Source organism: Schistocerca nitens, chromosome 4 (genome assembly GCF_023898315.1).
Source record: "Schistocerca nitens isolate TAMUIC-IGC-003100 chromosome 4, iqSchNite1.1, whole genome shotgun sequence".
Lineage (NCBI taxonomy): Eukaryota > Metazoa > Arthropoda > Insecta > Orthoptera > Acrididae > Schistocerca > Schistocerca nitens.
Genome location: NC_064617.1, coordinates 699361893 through 699383788, shown reverse-complemented (window position 1 = coordinate 699383788; position 21896 = coordinate 699361893). Strand labels below are relative to the sequence as shown.

Below are 21896 nucleotides of genomic sequence, written 5' to 3'. Positions count from 1 at the left end.
CGGTTCGCTGTACTTACTATTGGCTTTTGTTTTGCTTTCGATAGACCTTTTATTTACAATAGCCACCCTTCCGTATGATGACGCATGCTGAAGAACGCTGGCCGCATTCTAATGTACCATATGTCATGCGGCCCTTTATATATCCTCACTCAGTTTCCAGACGGTTAAAAGCTTCCGGGGAATCTAGCAAGATACAGACCGCATACGTGAGGAAAGTGAACGACGTAACGTTCGATATGTATGCAACAGACATAACGTACAGTTAGCGTGGGTAGAATCTTAACTGCCCAAGTCTACCAGGAAAACTACGATGGCTACGTTCAATTGCGATAGTCTATTGTAGCTTACAGTAGTTTTACGAATGTAGTTACAGTCGTTGCTCTCATAAACTTTTACTATTAAATCTCAATCTATGATCTTCCCTCAGCTTTTGGAATTGTGGTGATCAGCCAGTGTGAACTCACATTGGTGAGCCAGCACTATAGCATCAGTTGTAAGTAGGCTGTTTAGGTTTTTTTATTGATAACGCCACCTCAGTATGAAAATCACCGGCTGTGCCGTGTGCAATCTGTGGCTGCTTTTCATTGTTGTAATACTCAACCATTATAGTGTTAGGCAGCTGGCTGTGAACAGCGCGTAGCGCTGGGCAGTTGGAGGTGAGCCGCCAGCAGTGGTGGATGTGGGGAGAGAGATGGTGGAGTTTTGTAATTTGTCATGATATCAAGGTAAATACATTGTTTGTTCTCTATTAATATCTTTCATTTGCTAACTATCCCTATCAGTAGTTAGTGCCTTCCATAGTTTGAATCTTTTATTTAGCTGGCAGTAGTGGCGCTCGCTGTATTGCAGTAGCTTGAGCAGCGAAGATTTTTGGTGAGGTAAGTGATTTGTGAGACGTATAGGTTAATGTTAGTCAGGGCCATTCTCTTGTAGAGAATTTTGAAAGTCAGATTGCGTTGCGCTAACAAAATATTGTGTGTTAAAAGTCAGATTGCGTTGCGCTAAAAAAATATTGTGTGTCAGGTTAAGCACAGTCGTGTAAAATTGTTAAAAGGGGACGTTACATATGTCGACCCATAGCCTAGGATACCTCACTGGAATCTTCTGATTTTTTCTTGTAGTTTGTGTAATTAGTGTAGCTTTTGTTTATTGCTAGCGCGTAATTTTAGAGAAAATCTCCTTTGTAGTTGTAGTTTTTCATTGTTGTACAATAAAACAGTTGTGGTATGCATGTAGATTTGCACCAAGTATTTCGCAGCTGCAATTAACTAGATATTATTTTCAGTGTTATGTTAATGTGTTCTCTTATTTTTGCTCTTGAAATTGTGTTTTTCTGTGTTGTCGTGTGAAATACTGTGACAATAATGGCGTGTGAAAAACGTAACACTAGGCTCCAAAGCAAACTGAGAAATAATAGTGACGACGAGCGTAGTTTGCCAGCACCACTGTGTAATGAATTAACAGACGTTCAAAGTAGTAATTTGGTAATTGTGCATAGGGAAATGGAGCGGGTTGCAAACAATGGTGTAGACAGCGAAACAATTAGAGAACAGGGAAGCATTATCGATCGATCGGTCGGCAATAGCGCGGCTCAGGAATCCGAAATGACACGAGACGATCTCACAAATACTGTAGATTCAGGTTTTGGATCCTCACCGTTTTCTCAAATAAGTCAAGACACATTTTCTGCTTGTCAAAATGTGAATGTTGCCGGTGCAAATGCACTGCCGAAAAGCGTAGAGGAACAGATTCCAGACACTAATGCATTGTTATTACAGCTAATGCAACAAATGGAACAACATCAGAGACAAACACAACAAAAGCTTGAAAAATTAGACACAATCGAACAAAATCAGAAACAAATGGAACAAAATCAGAGTCAAACACAGCAACAGCTTCAAAAGTTAGACTCCACGGTTGAACAAACACGTCAAGATTTAACTACTGAGTTACATCACATTGAATCGAAATGTCAAAAAGTCTGTAATGACGTAAAAACACAAATTTGTGAGCATTTTCAACCTATTTTTTCGCGGCATGAAAATGCATTACAGAATCACGAAGCAGCTATAAAAGAACTGCAAACCATTGTTCATGAAAATCATGAGACCTTGTCGGCTAAAATTGACTCAGTTGCATTTACCGATTCGGTTACGCAACTTACAAAAACTCAAGAAAATTTAAAGGACACAGTAGATACTCTGAAACTTGGTTCAGAAAAATACACTGAGGAAATAAGTACACTATCAGAGAAAGTAGCCGAACTTTCGGATCAGTTCACTAATTTATCTACGAAGGTAGATGAAAATCTGAATGACACAAAACCGGTAGTCTTTAATGACACAGAAGAGAGCGAACAAATTAGGAAACTGAAACAAAATCTGAATCAACACCAAAGAGAAATCCGGGAAGTACAAGGTCAGCTGACAGAGGTAATACAAGAATTACGTATTTCAGAGGACACTCGCGCCCCAATACAGGAAGAGAGACATAGAAATACGGAACCGCCACAAAATAATAACACAGCGCATTTCGGAAATTATGAAAGAAATTGGCAAGGTGCACCGAATTTTGAGATGGAACCGCCGAAACGACGTAATAATGACCGATATGCGACTCGCCGACATGATGACTTTGACTATAAGCTGTTCATTACTACACGTAAATTCAAAACGTTTAAAAATTCTGCCAACGACATTCATCCACAAGCGTGGCTCCATCAATTCTCTCATTGTTTTCCCCCTAACTGGTCATTAGAACACAGATTAGAATTTATGTGTGGCTATTTAGAGAATGAACCAGCTGTAAGAATGCGTTCGGTCATTCACGATTGTCATAGTGAAGGAGAATTTTACCATGCCTTCCTCTCAGCATATTGGTCTCAAGCCACACAAGACCGAGTAAAACATGGCATCATAATGATGAAACATTTCGAACAATATGAATTCTCCAGTCTTGTGAAATATTTTGAAGACATGTTGCACAAGAATCAGTACCTGTCAAACCCATACAGCCCCTCAGAACTCATCCGCATTTGCTTAATCAAACTGCCTGAACATTTGCGACACATTATTTTGGCAGGACGTTGCAAAGACGACATTGAAGCATTTCAGGGACTCTTACAAGAATTAGAAATTGACACTGACAGTCGCCGGATGCGAAAACAGGAAAACAATCACTACAGGTCACATACGTCACAATTCCGTGACGACAGAAACAAGAACTGGACACGACAAGGCTATTCTCACAACACAAATCGTGACCAAAACAGACACCACCCGTATGACAACCGTTGGCAGAGTAGTAATAGTTACAGAGAAAGATCGCATTTCCGAAGTAATGACTATCACAGAGACAATCAGAGAAACAGACAATATGGGAACCAAAACAATTATTATCAAGGGAGGCAGAATAACTTCAGACGCAACAGTTCGGCGCACAGTTACGATTCAGGGAGAAATTCTCCACCACGTGACGGACAAGGAAGAAACTACGGAACCTACCGACATGACGACAGACGATATATTCGTAACGACAGACCTGAATTGCATCAGAACTGGCGGGATTTAAACACGGCAGGGCCCTCTCGGCAAGGCGAATTTGTAGAAGTTCGGTCTCCGAATCCCATTAACGACGCGCACCAACAAAGAGGCAGGCACTGACCCGCACAGCAGGCAGCCGCGTGCGCCCGCTGGCTCCGAGAAAAATAACACAGACGCTAACCTTGAGAAAAATTCCAGTATTCTTTACCGACGTATACCACTTGATAATTGCGTTAAAGTTGAAACTCTGCGTACTAGGAAGAGTAAAGGTTTACACCACATTTCACACGTAAAACCGTTTATTGAAAGATAATCTGTTTTTTTTTTAATGCAACATTTTGGTTTACTTGCAAATACATTATGGATTCAAGGTGCTTTCTGAGAGGTACCAGGTGACACAGTGGTTAGTTTATTTGACAGCTACACGACTATATCACGACGCTACTAATGTGTGACACAATTTACCTTGTTGCTTTTGCGGTGTATCTGTTTTATATCTGCACAGTTTTTCTGACTTCTTCTGGAAAGTAAAACATGTTTTAGTAGTAACTTTTGTGGTATAGCAACAATGAGACAGCCTTTTTCGTAGCACAACAATACGTTACAGTACAGTACTTTCCTCATCACGGCAATAAGCGTAATAACTAAGATATCTATACGCAAAGTATTTCACTTTTGTTTATCATGAGGTAAGTACATTGACTTCTGTAGAACTTAGCTTTCGGAGGACGATAACTACGAGACTTCCACAGAGATTATCTTACAACATGACGCACAGTTTAGCGCTACAGGACACGTATTTGAGTGATTAATTTTGTACTTAAAACATTTATTTTTAAATATTTTTGAATTACAAAGATAGTTTTCCGAGATACATTTCATTCCATTGATGTAATTTGTAACACCTGAGGGTATAATTACATTTATCCTCAGGGGGGTACACGCTTACTTTGTGTACCATGTGTGTGGCAAGCACAAGGAGCCCTAGCTAATATGGTATTTGCTTATACAACTTTACACATCGGTACCATATTTCTCCAACACAGTATTACACAGCTATCAGATCATTTAACTGAGAGAGACAAACATTTTTTTTACTACATTAGTGACAGATGCTTACGTAATTACACAGTTGAATAACTTCACACTTATGAAATTGTATTTTGTTTGTACTTTGTAAACTGTTCATATTTTTTCGGAACCATTGTGATACAATGTGAGCTTTGAATGATGTGTTTGGTATGGAATCATGATTTTAAAGTACGTTTGAGGCAGATGACACTTTTGAAATGAGCAGAGAATTTTTTTTAGGTTTTGAAACTATTGGAGGAAGCTACGACGATTTTGAGATTTGACTGAGGTGTTATGATGTTATTTTTTTACGACGACGATGTGTATTATGTTGTTGAGGTATGTTTATGATTAGTAAGCTAATGTTATATGAAGAATTTGATTATGCTATGTATCTAATGATGAAGTATTGAAGAAGCGTCGACGAATTTGTATATGTGTAATAAGGTAAGGAGTAATGAATAGTGATTAGGGCACTCTGATTTGTGGAAAACGTTGTTGGAAACCAAGATCGTACTTTAAAAGTTATGAAATGTGTGTAAATGCGTGAATGTATCACAATGCCGACGAAAATTTTTTTGGACACTGTTATATCAATAAGATTTTGTTTCTACAGATTTGCAACGCTAATTCTTGACCTGTGAAACATTTTTATATAAGACTGCCATTGTAGCAAACTGCTGTCGTAAATATTTCCGTACGAAAGTTAAGTGACCACCTGCACGTAATACGTCGTGGGCACACAGCTGTGTCAGACACCTGGGCGACGGCCGCCCGGAAAAAAAAAAAAAAAAAAAAAGCCATTAGCCTTCCAGCAGCACAGAACGACACGGACGAACTTGAAAACGATGAGAAACATTTCACGGCTATTGTCGTGCTAATTGAGAGAAATGCCATATGGCTAGTGAATGACGTTTCACGCCTTGCTTTGCCCATTTTGTTTAATATCTAGTTTCTAGCTGCACTGCAGCACTGGTTAAAATAAAATTTTATAGATGTACTAATATAAATATTTTCTGTCTGCAGATCTATTAAATAATAATTTTGTAATCCACATTCTTCGAAAAAGGAGCTCTTGGAATGGAAAGAACAATAAGAAGGGACTAATACCAGGAACTGCATACATAATTTTCTTTTCAACTACTGAGTAATTTTTTGTAGAATTAGTTTTTGTGGTGCACCACTTTAATTACATAGACATTAAGATGTGATTATACATTTCCCTTATCTGCATTGTTGTCTTTACTGTAATATTTTTCTGCTTGAGCGTTGTCATGTTTAGATATAATTTATTGCTTTTGCTTCTGCTGTTTGCCAGGCATAATGTTACTGAATTTGATTTTGTATTACGCTGTTAAGCCAGTTTTACTAATGATTATTTTATTGTTTGCTGCGCATTGCCTCATATTAGTTGTAATGTTGAATTGCTTGGTAATTTAGATTTACTGTAGCTTGCTTTGCCAGCTTGAAATTTTTGTCATTGATGTTTGTGTTACTTGATTTGTTCTGCTGCATTGCCTCGTCCCTTAGTTTAGCATCTGAGCTCAGTAGATTTAAGTTAGCTTAAGAGGGGGTAGACTATATAAGAAACTAACTATGATGAATTGGAAGAAATGCATTGAGAAGCCGCAAGAAACAGATAGGGCCAAAATGAGTATTGTACAATGAGCCATATTTATTTTGAAAGAATTATGGTTGGAATACAGAAAAGAGGTACAGATAGGACTTTTGGAAATAATGAGGAACGAAGGGAGATCTCCAAGAACAAAAAAAGTTTTGTTCGCAAGATACTGCAGTAAAAGAAACCCTGTCCTTTCCTTGTGTTATCCCACTATGTGTTTGTGTTCCCTTGTGTATTTGTGTACTTCCTGTCTTTAGTTGTTTATCTGATAAGACCTATGTTGTAGAATTTTTCTAATACCATGTTATTTACTTTGTAAACATGTTTAAACAGTATTTGTTCTGTTTTGTTTTAATGCTCATGTGGAAGTTGATATTCCAAAAGTTATTCTGATCTTTATGTATGTACTTATGTCATTATTTTTGTAACACTGATGTATTTGTTTATTTCTATTCTTTTGTAAAGCCCCTATTCCTACAAATGTTATCTGTATTATTATGTTTTTAATGATGTATTTTATACCGTTGTTATTGTATTCTTATGTTATAAAATTGTAATTGACACCAGGTCATCAAATTAAGTAACTTGTAAGTTACATTTCACTGCACACGTTTTTGTTGGTCATAATATATGGACAATATGTGACAAGTAGGGACTGTTAGTGTTTGCACGTGTGTTAATAATTCAGCAAGGGACTGGATAACAGCATTGCTGGTTCTAAGGACAATTCCAAAAACTTTGTGAGTGCACAAGTGGTGGTTATGGACTTGCTATATTATCCGCAAGACTCTTCAATGGTGATTGTGTACCTGCACAGTCATAACAGATGGCTGCTAGCCATCTCTACAAGGACTACAGTGGGTCTGCTCTGTGATGACCTACACACCAATACTCTTCAAAACTTCGACTGACTCTGTTGTGGGTTTGCTCTGTTGTGGCCCATTACCTGTCAGCATGTCAAGAGTCAGCACTGTCTCTCCGTTGGAAGGACAACACTACTTCTTCAAGACTGCATGGAAATCCACTACGTCTGTGTGCATTGTCTTTTACTGCTCAGACTTTGAGAAAAACACTGCAATGTGATGAATGATCAGGACTGTCTTTAGGGACTGTGAGAAAATTTTAGCTTTTGACCAACATTGTATCAATAAGTGTGTGCATTTGATTTATTTGTTATTGTAATTACAATTATGAAAAATTTTAACAAATATGTATTGCCCACTGCCCAACCCAATTTGTAAAATTTTTTGTGGGGAGCATGGGGGCTATGTAAGTAGGCTGTTTAGGTTTTTTTATTGATAACGCCACCTCAGTATGAAAATCACCGGCTGTGCCGTGTGCAGTCTGTGGCTGCTTTTCATTGTTGTAATACTCAACCATTGTAGTGTTAGGCAGCTGGCTGTGAACAGCGCGTAGCGCTGGGCAGTTGGAGGTGAGCCGCCAGCAGTGGTGGATGTGGGGAGAGAGATGGTGGAGTTTTGTAATTTGTCATGATATCAAGGTAAATACATTGTTTGTTCTCTATTAATATCTTTCATTTGCTAACTATCCCTATCAGTAGTTAGTGCCTTCCATAGTTTGAATCTTTTATTTAGCTGGCAGTAGTGGCGCTCGCTGTATTGCAGTAGCTTGAGCAGCGAAGATTTTTGGTGAGGTAAGTGATTTGTGAGACATATAGGTTAATGTTAGTCAGGGCCATTCTCTTGTAGAGAATTTTGAAAGTCAGATTGCGTTGCGCTAACAAAATATTGTGTGTTGAAAGTCAGATTGCGTTGCGCTAAAAAAATATTGTGTGTCAGGTTAAGCACAGTCGTGTAAAATTGTTAAAAGGGGACGTTTCACAGTAGCCGCTATTTCTCATCCTCTGACGTGTAAATTAAACAATGGGAACTCAAGGATAAAAAGAGTAATCTCTGGTTATGGGACTGGTGTTGTTTCCGTGTATTTCTCTTCTGAGCACAGCTTCCTACTTAGCCGTTTATCTCCATACAAATTTCATATAACTATAACTGGCAACAGAGTTACAGGATAACTTTTTCTAAACCGCGTAATTGCCTCCCATTGCGACACGTAACTTTGAAATTTGCCTCAAAGGTGACTGCAACGATCTTCTATATTCGTGAAAAAGCATGGCTCCCTCCAACATCACCCTCGGAATCTGATACGCTTTAAACATAAAGATGTCGAAACACACGAAACAAAACCACAGCTCAGAAGTCCATATGAGATGCAAGATGGGTTAGAAATGTCAGTTTGGCACCAAATTTTACGATAGTTCTGCCAAACCCCACCGTAGATGTGTCCACGATGAGCTCGTCACAGCCGCCTTACCCACATTTCACCCCATCTTTCGATGTCTTTACGATGGAGGCCAGAACCGCGACAGCCAACGTAGAAATCACACAGTTATCTCATGGGTGGCTGAGGTAAGCATTTCGGACTCACCGCCGCTCACTATCAACACGAAAAGGCCTCAGTGGGTGGCATAAATGGCGTCAATTAAACCATCCCTTTCTAGGATGTCCGCGTTAGGCAACGCGTTCGACACCCTTTGGGTGGCTTTGCTCTAGACAAGCCGAGAGTCTGGAATGGTGTCGAAGTTTCTGAAGTAAAACTGAAATGTGCGCAACAAAGTTGCGTGGGTGGCACCAACGATGTAGCTAAACTGCAGGGTCTTAGACACTTCGCCGTTTTATTCACGTTACTTTGGATCACATTCAAATTTCGTCGAATTATTTTGAATAATTCCTAGGGGTTCGAACCTGTCTACCAGAGCAATAATTACGGTTGCGCTCCGCTCGAAACGGTTGCGATCATGTACAATAGAAAAGAAGCCCCTAAATGTCCTGAGAGATGGGTTGAGATATCCGAGGGCATCAGTACTGTCAAAGGTTGTCAAGAACGTCTTTCTGTTTTACTGATGCTGATTGCACTGCGAATATCTATATAGCTAGTTTTGATTGGACGTGGTGAGTTGATGTTAGTCAAGAACGCCTTTAAAGCGACAAAGAAGCCTTTATCAACACGTCAGCGGGTTTGAACAGGAAGAAGACTACGAGAAGTAGGATGTACCTTCTGCGATACCGCAGAAAGACCTGCAGCCTCCTGACTGATTTCTGGCATCGATGGTCAAGGGAATACATGGTCGCAAGAAGATCAGGCTACGGACAGCCACTTGGAACTACTGAGAGGGAAGACCATAGTGTTGGCCGTACGGCTGTGGCGCATTGTACTGCATCTGCAGCAGCAATTTGAGCAGCGTCTGGCACCACAATAACACAGCGAACCGCTACAAATCGGTTACTACAAGCACAGCTCCGAGCCAGAGTCCCTGAGAGTGCATTTCACGGATCCCAAACAACCGCCATTTGCGATTTCAGTGGTGTCAAACGAGAGATCAATGGAGGACAGGGTGGAAGTTTGTTGTGTTTTCTGATGAAAGCTGTTTCTGTCTCGGTGCCGATGATGGGCGTTTGGAGGTTAGGAGGAGCAGAGTTGAGGGCCTGTGTGCTAAACATACTGGACCTGGAGTTAAGGGCCAGGGTGCAATTTCGTATGACAGAAGGCGAACTCCCCCCAGGCACCGGGATTGCAAGTTCGTAGGTCAGTCTGGTGATTTCACCTGACGTGCTGCCATTCATGAATAGCATTGTAGCGGTTGTTCCCAACGCCCACATACCGCTGTTGCAACCCAACATGCTCTGCAGCATGTGTATATGTTGCCTTGGCGTGCTCAGGCACCAGATCTGTATCCAGTCCAGCACTTACGGAACTTAATCGGACGACAGCTCTAGCGTCATCACAAACAGCGTTAACGGTCCCTGTATTGACCGACTATGTACAAGAGGCATCAAACTAAATGCCGCAAACTGACAACCGGCACCTTGACAACACAGTGCATGCTCATCTACATGCTTGCCTTCAACCGTCTGGCAGTTACAGGAGTTATTAATATACCGGCTTTTTGCATTTGAAATGGGGTAACTCGTGCTCACTTTAACCTGCGATATTGCAATGTTAATTACTTATATACTAATGATTTCCCAAAATTTCATTACCCAACATAATTTTTTTGTGTTGCGATTTTCTCCGTCAGAATATACATATTAGCAACAGGTTTATTTGAGGAAAAATCGCCCCTTATTGCTATTAAGATTTGAAAATTAGAGTTACATATGTTACGGGATACCTTGTAGAGCTGGAACACTAGTTTAAATCGGAAAGAAAGCAGGAACGGAATGGGCTCTGGTTGATTTCAGAGACAATCCCAGTATATGGGTGCATTTCATAAGAGGAAATCACAGAAAAACTAAATCAGTTATATAGCTACTGCGTGTACGATGATTAAAAGCAAAAACAGAAAGAAATGAAAGATATGGTCATATAAGTGAAAACTTTCTACTACACATGAGTCTGCAGACGAGTTATATGCGAGGTAACTGCAAGTGAGTGGCTCCCAGCTGCCAAGACATTTGCATGAAGCTTTGTCCTAGCCGGGACTGTTTTTGAAGTGGCAACTATTCCATTAAGTCCCCAGCTAATTGTGTTGAAATTTTACCGATCGTCCATAGACAAAGGAATATGTTACACACATGATGGGGTTGTCACATCTTGCTGCTGGTGTAAGAGGACATCTAATGCGAAAATACCGTCCAAGATGCACAAGTCGATCAAGCCCTCTACCATTGTCTCCAGGATCATCAGGCCTTTAGACTACTCGTGCCAAGTTCGTCTCAAAAGTGTATACTATTCCCGCTGATGAGGTGGTAGAATTACTGCAGAGAATTTTACAGTCTTGTCGAGAATTATAATGTGGGAACTTTGAAAGTGTAACATGGAGTACTTCCATTGACAAGTACAAGTATAAACTGTAATATGTACTCTTTTTAAATGATCGCATATCTTGAGGTTGACCGCTTAAAAAATGACAATAATGAACAAATAAACTACTATACAAAAATGTTTAAAGTTTTATATAAATTCACCACAGTAGTCAATGTTATTATTTTTTTTCTTTATCCTTATAAATTTCCAACACACAATATTTGCTTACTTTATTGTGTAGAAAGTATATGTAAAATTTTATTGCAAATACGACTGACTCAGAAACCAGCATACAACCAATGAAACAATTTATATTTATATTACTGTATATCTATTCAGTACAAGAATCTGCATTCTGTTTGGTCTTCAGCTGTCACACAGTGCCACAGATTATTCACAAGAGTCGTATGAGCAAATGTATATTCGTTAATCTCCACCTAATGAATGAAGGTACAATTCTCAAAATGCGTGGTGGGAAGATCGATACATGTGACTGTTTAGAGTAACTAATATTTTCATATTATTCAAGTTAATGTACTTCATCAGGTTCCACAGGGTAATGCGTCAAAGCTACTTCATCATGGAACCAAACACTACATAGTACACATGGAGCTGATACAAAAATTTAAAAACCAGAAATAATGAATGTAAGAGACCAAAAATAAATATGCACAATCGGATACACAATGAATAACAGACGACAATACAAAGCTACAACGAAAATCTCTACAGGATAAATCGACTGTTGAAAATATGGGTTTCGTATTGAATGTCCTGAGTTCTCCTGGAAATACGTTGATGTGGATCCTGCAAAATACTGCACATCGTTCTGTACAATGGTTAAAGAAGTGCTATGCAAATGGAAATCATTATTGCTGTCTTGTGTTGAATAAGTTAGTGTTGCAGTTCTTTCTGATTGATCCATCATTATTTACCATAAATTTCACGAAGGGTGTGTGTATGAAGGCCATAGTTGAATTTTATGATTCATTAACAATGGCCTGCATGAACGTCACGAAGTGCCTCTGCATATCATTCTGTCTTTTTCTGGTGTAAGAACATATTTTACGACTGCACAGATTTATTGAAAAATGTAATGGTATATGTGTGCCAAATGAACAAGCTTAAACGTTTCAGTGTCAGATGTAGCGCTAACTTTAAAGTAAATGGAGCACTAGTTACTTTCTTCACAATATACTGAAAGTAATACATTCAAAAAACTTCTCGAATAACTGTGACTCCATTCAGCTATCTCTAAAAAACACAAAATTTTATGTTGTTTTGCATTACCACTCTCTGTGCTAAAATTACATACCTGAAATATCAGTGATCATCTGATTCGAAGCTCTTGTTGATCCTATCATTCTGTTATTGACATATGACGACATTATTTGGAGAAAAGCACAAACAATGTTTATAAACATTCAGTGATTGTATATGATTAAATGTTTTATACAGCTCACTGTGTTCTGCTTGCCAGTACGACTGCTATCATAATTTGTCGAAATGCAGTTCCCTTTCGCTGTTGCAGCTACCAGGAGAACATGAAGCGCTTCTCCGCCATCTACCGGGAGCACCAGAGCACGTCCCTGGAGAGGGCGGTGTGGTGGGTGGAGTACGTGATCCGCCACCAGGGGGCGCCTCACCTGCGCAGCGCAGCCCTCGACCTGCACTGGTGGCAGCTGCTGCTGCTCGACGTCATAGCCTTCATACTGGCTGTGGCGGCCGTCGCGGCATTTCTCCTCTACAAACTGAGTCGATGGCTGTTCACGTGTCTCACTCGACCCAGCAAACTGAAGAAACAGTGAAACTGTTGCTGCCTGCTGTTCCTTTATCTTTCAGCACCAATGTCTGTGTGTTTCTTCCGTGCAAACTGGTTGAATGTATATTCAGTGTAATGATACAACTGTCGAAATCAAAGAACCATTGACGACATTTCATCAGAACTTCAAAGTGGACAAAAAGAACATATCAAGTACATGCATTTATAATCTGGTTTGCTATAAAACTAAACCGTTGTGCACTTGCTGTATAAAATATATTGCAGTGTCTGTGAACAATTGAAATATGTCACCCAGCATGACGATCTTGGGATTACATATTCGGTTAAGGCAGCATAAATCAGTGCCTTGCATACTAAGTCCAGGTTTGTTGTCATTGAACTAATATCTTATGAGTTCCTCTTCTCTTCAGATACTGCTCTCCTTGGTATAACGGTTGTAGTCTAACATCTCGCCTTGCATACTAAGTCCAGGTTTGTTGTCATTGAACTAATATCTTATGAGTTCCTCTTCTCTTCAGATACTGCTCTCCTTGGTATAACGGTTGTAGTCTAACATCTCTGTCCATAAAATCCAAGTTACATTTCAAATTCCTGGCTTTGTTCATAATATGTGGTAACAGTAACGCTGTAACATTGTTCCACGAAAGCCAAAGCCCCATCACCACTGTGGTGCTCCATTTTCGGTCTAAATACGAGCAATACTGGCCCAGCATTTCTTGTCCAGTTCGTTTATCTGAGTAGATAAGTAACTTCGCTGTCATAAATCAGTACTTATTGGCAGTTATTAAGTGCACTGATATGTAAAACAGCTAAACAGCTGAAGCGTTCAACTGTCTAATACACTGAAGAGCCTGCCCCAAGTGTAACACGCTGTCAGTATGTAATCGACAATGATAATTTCATTTTATGCGCTACCAGTGGTTGAGATACTTTTCACAGCATGACAGGCATAAAATTTATCACCCCAGTCTCAGCTCTCCCAACATCTGAAGAGGTCGAGAGGTTTCAGTTGGCTCTCTCTAGGTTAGAAACAGGCCTAGATGGTTATGGATCTTCACATGTTTTAATAAGTCAAGAAACGCACTACAACAGTTTGCTCTTCTATTTTTGATCATGATCAGTACCATTTCATCAGCGGTATTCACACCCAGCCTGCAAGATATAGCGTGGGTATGTGGTAACTGGCTTCAGTAAGTGCAATCCACTCTACAAGTGCTGGAAATCCGGAATGAAAGATATTTATGCAGTCCATCAGTAACAAATTTAATTGTGAGAGAAGTGCAGTAATTTTCTGCTCATTCGTTAATTCACCACAAGTGATTACAACACGGTGACACGCCTTCACGATATACTGTCACCAACAGACAACAGCGAGATGCCACATTCATCAATCCACTCCCTTTCTCACCAATAGTGCACAGGTCAATGACTACATAACACTTAAAAATTAAATACTTCTCTGCCGTCGTTTAAAGGAAAGCGTCTTATACAAAAGTTCACTTAACAAATGTAAATAAGTACTTACTTAATCAAGTGAAAATAACTCCTTATGTAAACATGAGATCAGCCAACTTATTTTCTCTACTCACATAAGAGAATTGAATAGGAAATGCTGGGGAGTGTAGTCTATTTCCAGACCGAATAGCGAGCAGCATTTGTTGGTGGTCTGAGTCGACTTTCCCGGAACAACCATATAACCGCCATACAGGGTGACTAAGAATAAATGTGTCCTCTAACAATGTAGGGCAATTGCTCACAGATAATTTAACAACATGCATTTCTTGCCTTAGTATTGTTAATAACTCATATGTCTATTCCATGTAGTGTCAATGCACTTTGTGGAAAATAAACACACGCGAGGCGTGTTTTGCACATTGCGCCGCCATGAATCACAAGACGAGCTGTGGAAGGGTCGTCATGACTTCGTTAAACATCCTGAGTTACTCACTCTGACGTATTGAGGTAGAGAGAATGGGGATTCGCGTGATGAGTCTCCAGTTTGCAAACCTACGACGGAAGGAAGCGCATGACCACAACAATCCGGCAGACCACCTTCCCTCATGCAGCTACTCCGCTCCCTTTTCTCCAGTCTCTCCCAGGCTGCCACACACCGTTCACCCACATTACTTAGATGAGGCACACTCACTACATATTTGTCCTTCTCACTTCATTTTACAGTCAACTTAGATTTAGCAGTCTTGACAATCTGCTTAGAATTTATATCTAAAACAAGGAGCTGCATGTCATGATCTGATAGTCCATTTATTACAGGTTTTATGATATGATTTTGTCTTATTTGCGGTGGTTGTTGTTTTTGTACTGATTTAGAAATACAATGACAGAAGAATGAATTTGTAATTACTTTGCTTTTAGAGAATTTACGTCATCAGGCGTTTTTGGTCAGGTTTTTAAACGATTATACCTCGGAAAATTTAGGCCTAGATCACGTCCGCCTAACTAATAAACAATACGAAATGTGTTAGTTAAATACGATTTAGAAACGTTTAATTACACTTTCATTGCGACAATGGACACCGATGAAACTAGTAGCTATCTTTTTTAAACGGATTTTGCACTATCAAGAAAACTTGAATGGAATTTTTTGTGTTTATGTCACGCAAAATTTCGGGTTACGTCGCGATTATCGGGACTACAGCTAAAGGACAAGTTTTTTCAAGAAAAAGCTCTGCTGGGACGCTAATATTCAGTTGTGTGACAAGAACGGCCACTACAGCTGTGGTGTCACCGCCAGACACCACACTTGCTAGGTGGTAGCTTTAAATCGGCCGCGGTCCATTAGTACATGTCGGACTCGCGTGACGCCACCGGCAGTGATCGCAGACCGAGCGCCACCACACGGCAGGTCTCAAGAGACTTACTAGCACTCGCCCCAGTTGTACGGACGAGATTGCTAGCGACTACACGTACGAAGCCTTTCTCTCAATTGCCGAGAGACAGTTAGAATAGCCTTCAGCTAAGTCCATGGCTACGACCTAGCAAGGCGCATTAACCATATCTGGAGAGTCTCACTTGTATTATCAAGAGAAATGTACCACAATGAATTAAAGTTAAGTATACAAGAAGCTCCGTTCTTTTCTTTATAGCTTTCATCACGTATCCTGTTTCAGACTTAACGCCAGTCGGCGTGTGTGTACGCGTGCCTTTCGGTTACCCGTCACTGTGGACTGGCTGCCTTGTCAGTCCACTACATTGGCGACGAGTGTAAACGTGTTCTTTCTACTTTGCACTAATTTGCTTGTGTCATGGCTTCGCCACATTCTCCAGATGTACTGTCCGAATTTTATCGCTTGCAGAATCAGAAGACGCAGGCGTTATTGGATGCCCTTGGACAGCTCGTCCAGGGTCAACGTGCGCTGCAAACCGATGCGGCCGCCGCCGCTTCATCGCTACCACAGCCACAACACGCAGTTGCACCACCGTTTCGTCCGTATAAAGCGGACGAGGAGTCTTGGACGGAATGGTCACGACAATTTGGATTTCATCTCGCCGCCTACAGAATTCAAGGTAATGAGCGGCAGCCGTTTTTGCTTTTGTGTGTAGGTGTGTCCACCTACCGTGTGATAGTGAAATTGTTTCCCCGGCGCGACGTAGCAACTCTGTCATACGAAGAAATTTTGTCTGCTTTAGATGCCTATTTCAAAGAAACAGTCAATGTCGTTGCAAAAAGGTATACGTTCTTTCGTACAAAACGTACGGCTGGTCAGACTAATAGGGAGTGGGTTGCAACATTGCTTTTGAGTGTGAATGTGGACTCCCTTATTCAGATACTATGGTACGTGATGCAATTGCACAGAACGTTTCTGATTTTCGTATAAGGTAACAGATTTTGAAACTAGTAAATCCCTCCCTTCAGCAAGTGATAGACATATTAGATAGGCAAGACACACTTGACTTTGCTCAGGAATCATTTGAAACTTCGCCAGCCGTGTGTCACATTAACCGGCCCACCGGGCGCGCTGCATGGACCGCTAAACAGCCCTCGCGCACGTCCGCGCAGCTGCGGCCTAGCTCTCAAACTCGTGTGCCGCGTAGGCAAGCAAATGCAGTGAAATCATGCCTGCGGTGTGTAACTCGACATTCACGTGACAATTGCCCATCACGCCAAGCTATTTGCTTTTACTGTCATAAGAAAGGACATGTTCAAAGTGTTTGACAGAAAAAGCTCAGATCAGACAATCACAACCATTCCAGGCCCTTTGCTTCGCGCCGGAATCGAACCAAGGACACTCAGGCTTGGGTACCTTCGCCCATGGACATTCATGTAGTTACTGCCACTCCGCCCAGTGTTCCTCTCGCTAACAGTGACTGTGTTCGTCCCACAAAAAGTGTGCGTCGACGTCGACAGAAGTCCCGTCACGTCACGCGTGATTCTGTTCCAGTGTCTGTTCAAGTTGTACAAAACAGTCGCTCTTGTCGTCAGCAGGACAATAAACTTTTTGTAGATTTGGACTTTGCCGGACAAGTGATACCGTTCCAGCTCGATACCGGAGCTGCAGTTTCATTGCTCAATCACGCCACGTACAAACAACTGGGCGCACCTCCGTTGCGTGCAGCAAATGTTCAGCTCACGAGTTATTCAGGACAGAATATCCCTGTGTTAGGACAGTGCAGCCTTCTTGCAACATACAAGGGACAAACAAAACTTGTGTCTTTTTACGTTCTTCGTTCTTCTTTGGCAGTGAACTTGTTTGGTTTAGATTTATTTCAGTTGTTTAACTTGTCTATCGTCAATCAGGTCCTATCAGTGAATCAGACTGTGCCTTCAGCCAGTGTTTCTAGTCTATGTGACGAATTTGCAGACATTTTTGCACCGGGCCTTGGTTGCGCTAAGAACTATGAAGCTCATTTGGAACTGACAGTCAACGCACAACCGAAATTTTTCAGAGCGCGCAATGTTCCCCACGCATTGCGTGATGAGGTCGCCAGAACATTAAACGATTTAGAATCACAAGGTGTCATTGAACGTGTGCAGGCTTCTCTCTGGGCCTCACCCTTAGTAATTTTGCCAAAACCTTCCGGAAAACTGAGACTTTGTGTGGACTTCAAGGCAACTGTGAATCCACAACTTGTGACTGCAACTTTTCCTTTGCCCCGCCCGGAAGATATTTTTGACAAACTGTGCCCGGGTAATTATTTTTCTAAGTTGGACCTAGCGGATGCGTACTTGCAAATACCTGTGGACGAAGACTCCCAGCGCGTCTTGGTGGTTAACACGCATCTTGGGTTGTATCGCTTCAAAAGACTGCCATTCGGGTGTGCATCCGCCCCTGCATTGTTTCAGCAATATTTACAAACTGTTTGTGCGTTGGTCCCTACTGCTGCGAACTATCTGGACGATATTGTGATCTCCAGAAGGACAGCAGCCGAACATTTACAAAATCTCCGAACGTTATTTCAGGTATTGCGGCAAAATGGTCTTCGCTTGAGGAAGGACAAATGTGTGTTGTTTGACGTGACTTACCATATTTGGGACATGTAATCAAGCCCAAGGCATACACCCCAGTCCAGAGCACCTCCGTGCCATACAGGACTTACCTTCGCCGCAGACTTTGAAGCAGCTACAGAGTGTGCTGGGAAAAATCAACTATTATCATCGCTTTCTGCGCAATGCCTCTTCCATTTCAGACGCATTCTCGGGAGGACGCGTTATTGCTCTTTTTGTCCTCGTATCGCTCTCAGCCCCGCGATGGTCGCTCGCCGGCTGAGTTGCTCCACGGTCGTCCTCATCGAACCTTGCTGTCTTTGCTGCATCCGCCGCATCAGGTTCCTGTGCAGCGGCAGACTCCTGCTTTTGCTCCTGGCGCGGTTGTCTTCTATCGCAACTATCGAGGTTCACGGCGTTGGCTCGCAGGGCGCATTCTTCGCTGCCTCGGCCGCGCGATGTATTTGGTTTTGGGGGCCTCTGGTGAGGTGCGTCGGCATCTCAATCAGCTGCGCCTCTGTCGTCGCCCGGGTTCTACCGCTCCCCGTCTGCTTTCAGCGACGGTGCCGTCCGGTCAGCGCCCTGGGGACCCATCTACTGGCTCGCCTCATCCCCAGGTGTTACCGACGATGCCTTCCATTTTGCCCCATGGCGACGCGCCGCTGCCGCCGCCGCCGCCGCCGCCGCCGTCGCCTGTTCTCCCGCCGGCTCCGCCCGCAGTGGACGCTTCGTTGCAGCCGCCCAGCGCCTCCCTGGGTCGCGCGCCGCCGCTCGCTTCCCGTGACCAGCTGTACTCCGCCATGGAACTCTTGCCCGCTCCGGACCAGATGTCGTCTTCGCCCGTCGGGTGCCCCGACCACATGGAGGTCGACCCTTCGGCCCCTCCTGTCTCATTACGGGCGCATACACCGCATGTTGACGTGCACCCTGGACTAGGTTTTCAGGCGTTTCCTAACTCCCCTCGGACCGAATGGCAGGGTGCGGGTGGCACAGCCTCACCTGTTGTTAGGCTCCCCACCTCATCGCATACGTCAACATGGGGTCCTCCCCACGGCGGGCGGAAGCCTTATCACACGACCGTCCGCCGATTTGCGGGGGAGGAATGTGGTGTCACCGCCAGACACCACACTTGCTAGGTGGTAGCTTTAAATCGGCCGCGGTCCATTAGTACATGTCGGACTCGCGTGTCGCCACTGGCAGTGATCGCAGACCGAGCGCCACCACACGGCAGGTCTCGAGAGACTTACTAGCACTCGCCCCAGTTGTACGGACGAGATTGCTAGCGACTACACGTACGAAGCCTTTCTCTCAATTGCCGAGAGACAGTTAGAATAGCCTTCACCTAAGTCCATGGCTATGACCTAGCAAGGCGCATTAACCATATCTGGAGAGAGTCTCACTTGTATTATCAAGAGAAATGTACCACAATGAATTAAAGTTAAGTATACGAGAAGCTCCGTTCTTTTCTTTATAGCTTTCATCACGTATCCTGTTTCAGACTTAACGCCAGTCGGCGTGTGTGTACGCGTGCCTTTCGGTTACCCGTCACTGTGGACTGGCTGCCTTGTCAGTCCACTACACAGCAAGTATACAAAACAAAGAAAATTTAAATTTGACACTGTTTCCTTTTAAAAAAGTTAATACCTGAGATCTCACTCGGCGGCCGTTTCAGATGATTTCAATAATTCTTGACTGCCTGTTCAAATGCCTGTAAGTTACCGATCGCAGGTGACAAAATTAAGACCTTCAATGGGTTCCTTTCCAGGTATATATTGATTTACCATGGATCCTGCACGAAACCGAGCGTTCGTGAAGTGTGGGCGAGTAGTGTGACGTCACAATTTATTTGCTGGGCCCGTATTTCTCGTTGGCCCCGGCGCATGTCGCTAGGTGGGCCGTAGGAGTCAACCACTGCAGTCCGCCAGTCGTGTCCGAACTGCCAGCGTGAGCACAGCAGTCGACAGGAAGTGTCGAGACACAGCTTTGCGGCGAATTCTAGACGGGACACATTACTTCGCAGGCGCACCAGCGGAAGATGTCACAACTCGGACGGCAGTACAAGCCAACTTGCGCCTTCGTAGCGACCGTTGGCATCCTGCGCTACAATCTTTGGCACCAGAAATGACTTTTTGTCCTAGTTCTATGGCAGCCTATTGCCTCGGTGAAATACGTGACGCAGGACAGTTTCCAATAGTCTGGCTATTGCTATATTCCTCTTAAACTTTATTAAAATCGATTTGCAAATTGTAAATAATATTCTGTGTCGTACTCAAGTCCAGTATCAGGATTTTCTATACATTCGGACGTTATATACGGATTATGATCGTTTTTATACGGATCAAATGCGGAAACAGTGAGTGGAGCGTTCCTTTTATAATCCATAGCCTTTGCTAGTTTATTTACAGTTCATGTAACTTACCGACCGCTTAGTTCCACATATTGGCTCCTCACGTCATCTGGGTAATACATTGCTTATGTCGCTGTTGCGTTAGTTGTGTGTGTGAATTCCTAAGGGACCAAACTGATGAGGTCATAAGTCCATAGACTTACATACTACTTAAAGTAACCTATGCTAAGAACAACACGTACACCCACGCCCGAGGGAGGACTCGAATCTCCAGCGGGAGGATGGAGCACAATCCGTGGCATGGCACCTCAAAGCGCGCGGCCACTCCGCGCGGCTACGTTACTTCTAAAGTGGCTAAATGTACGCCATTCATGACTGTGAATCTTACGTATTTCAGAGCTTTGACCTAAGTACTGTGTTATAGACCGAAACCAGTAACCAAAACTAAAACTGATAGTGATCTAGACTACATTTTATAGAAATATTAACCACGATCGTTGTGTTACATAATGATTGGAGTATGAGAGTAAGTTGAACATAAAAGAAGTAAAAAAATCATGCCTGCTGACCATTCAGATAGGTCGTCGATATGTTTTCGTGGCATGAGAGATAACCTCTGACACGTGTTACATTCACCAACGTCTTCCGCTCGTGAAAGTTACAGAAAACAATCGTCCAGTCATTAGCTTCTTTTTATATGCAACATATCATAAGTATTTTTTGACTCCACCAGTTTAGCCGAGAGCGCTAATGCGCTGCTTCCTGGACTCGGATAGGCGCGCTGGCCCCGGATCGAATCCGCCCGGCGGATTAACGACGAGGGCCGGTGTGCCGGCCAGCCTGAAAGTGTTGTTCCTGGCGGTTTTCCACATCCTACTAGGTGAATACCGGGCTGGTCCCACGTCCCGCTTCATTTACACGACTCGCAGACATTTGCAACACGTTCGCACTATTTCATGATTTACACTAGACGCAGACAGCTGGGGTACACTGATTCTGTCCCGAGGGTACGTGCTGGCGTCAGGAAGGGATATCTGGCCACCCCTTCGAATTAACCATGCCAGATCGGTTTGTAACTGTGTCGACCCTGCGCAAACTGCGGAACAAAGGCTCAAGCAAAAGAAGAAGAAGAAGAAGATATCACAAGTATTCTCTTAGCCCAGATAACGAAGATCAGAAAGGTCGAATGTAGGGAAAAATTCGTGTAGTCTCCAATTTTTGTACAGTGGTAGGGGGTAGCGCCACGTAACACACTAAAAATCCTC

General features: G+C 42.6%; 1 protein-coding gene across 7 annotated transcripts in view; it reads left to right on the top strand.

Annotated features, from left to right (window-relative positions):
- LOC126253003 (UDP-glucosyltransferase 2-like) overlaps positions 1-21896 on the top strand; it is a 324067-nt gene that overhangs the window by 232495 nt on the left and 69676 nt on the right. Inside the window, exon 7 of one of the 7 annotated variants that reach the window (XM_049954049.1) lies at positions 12590-13128. The exons of 4 other annotated variants lie outside the window; for them this stretch is intronic. In XM_049954049.1, the coding sequence (XP_049810006.1) occupies positions 12590-12866 (277 nt within the window). In that variant the 3' untranslated portion in view covers positions 12867-13128. Of the gene's footprint in view, positions 1-12589; positions 13129-21896 lie in introns of those variants that run through there. 2 more of the 7 variants (XM_049954047.1, XM_049954045.1) reach the window with 2 other exon arrangements.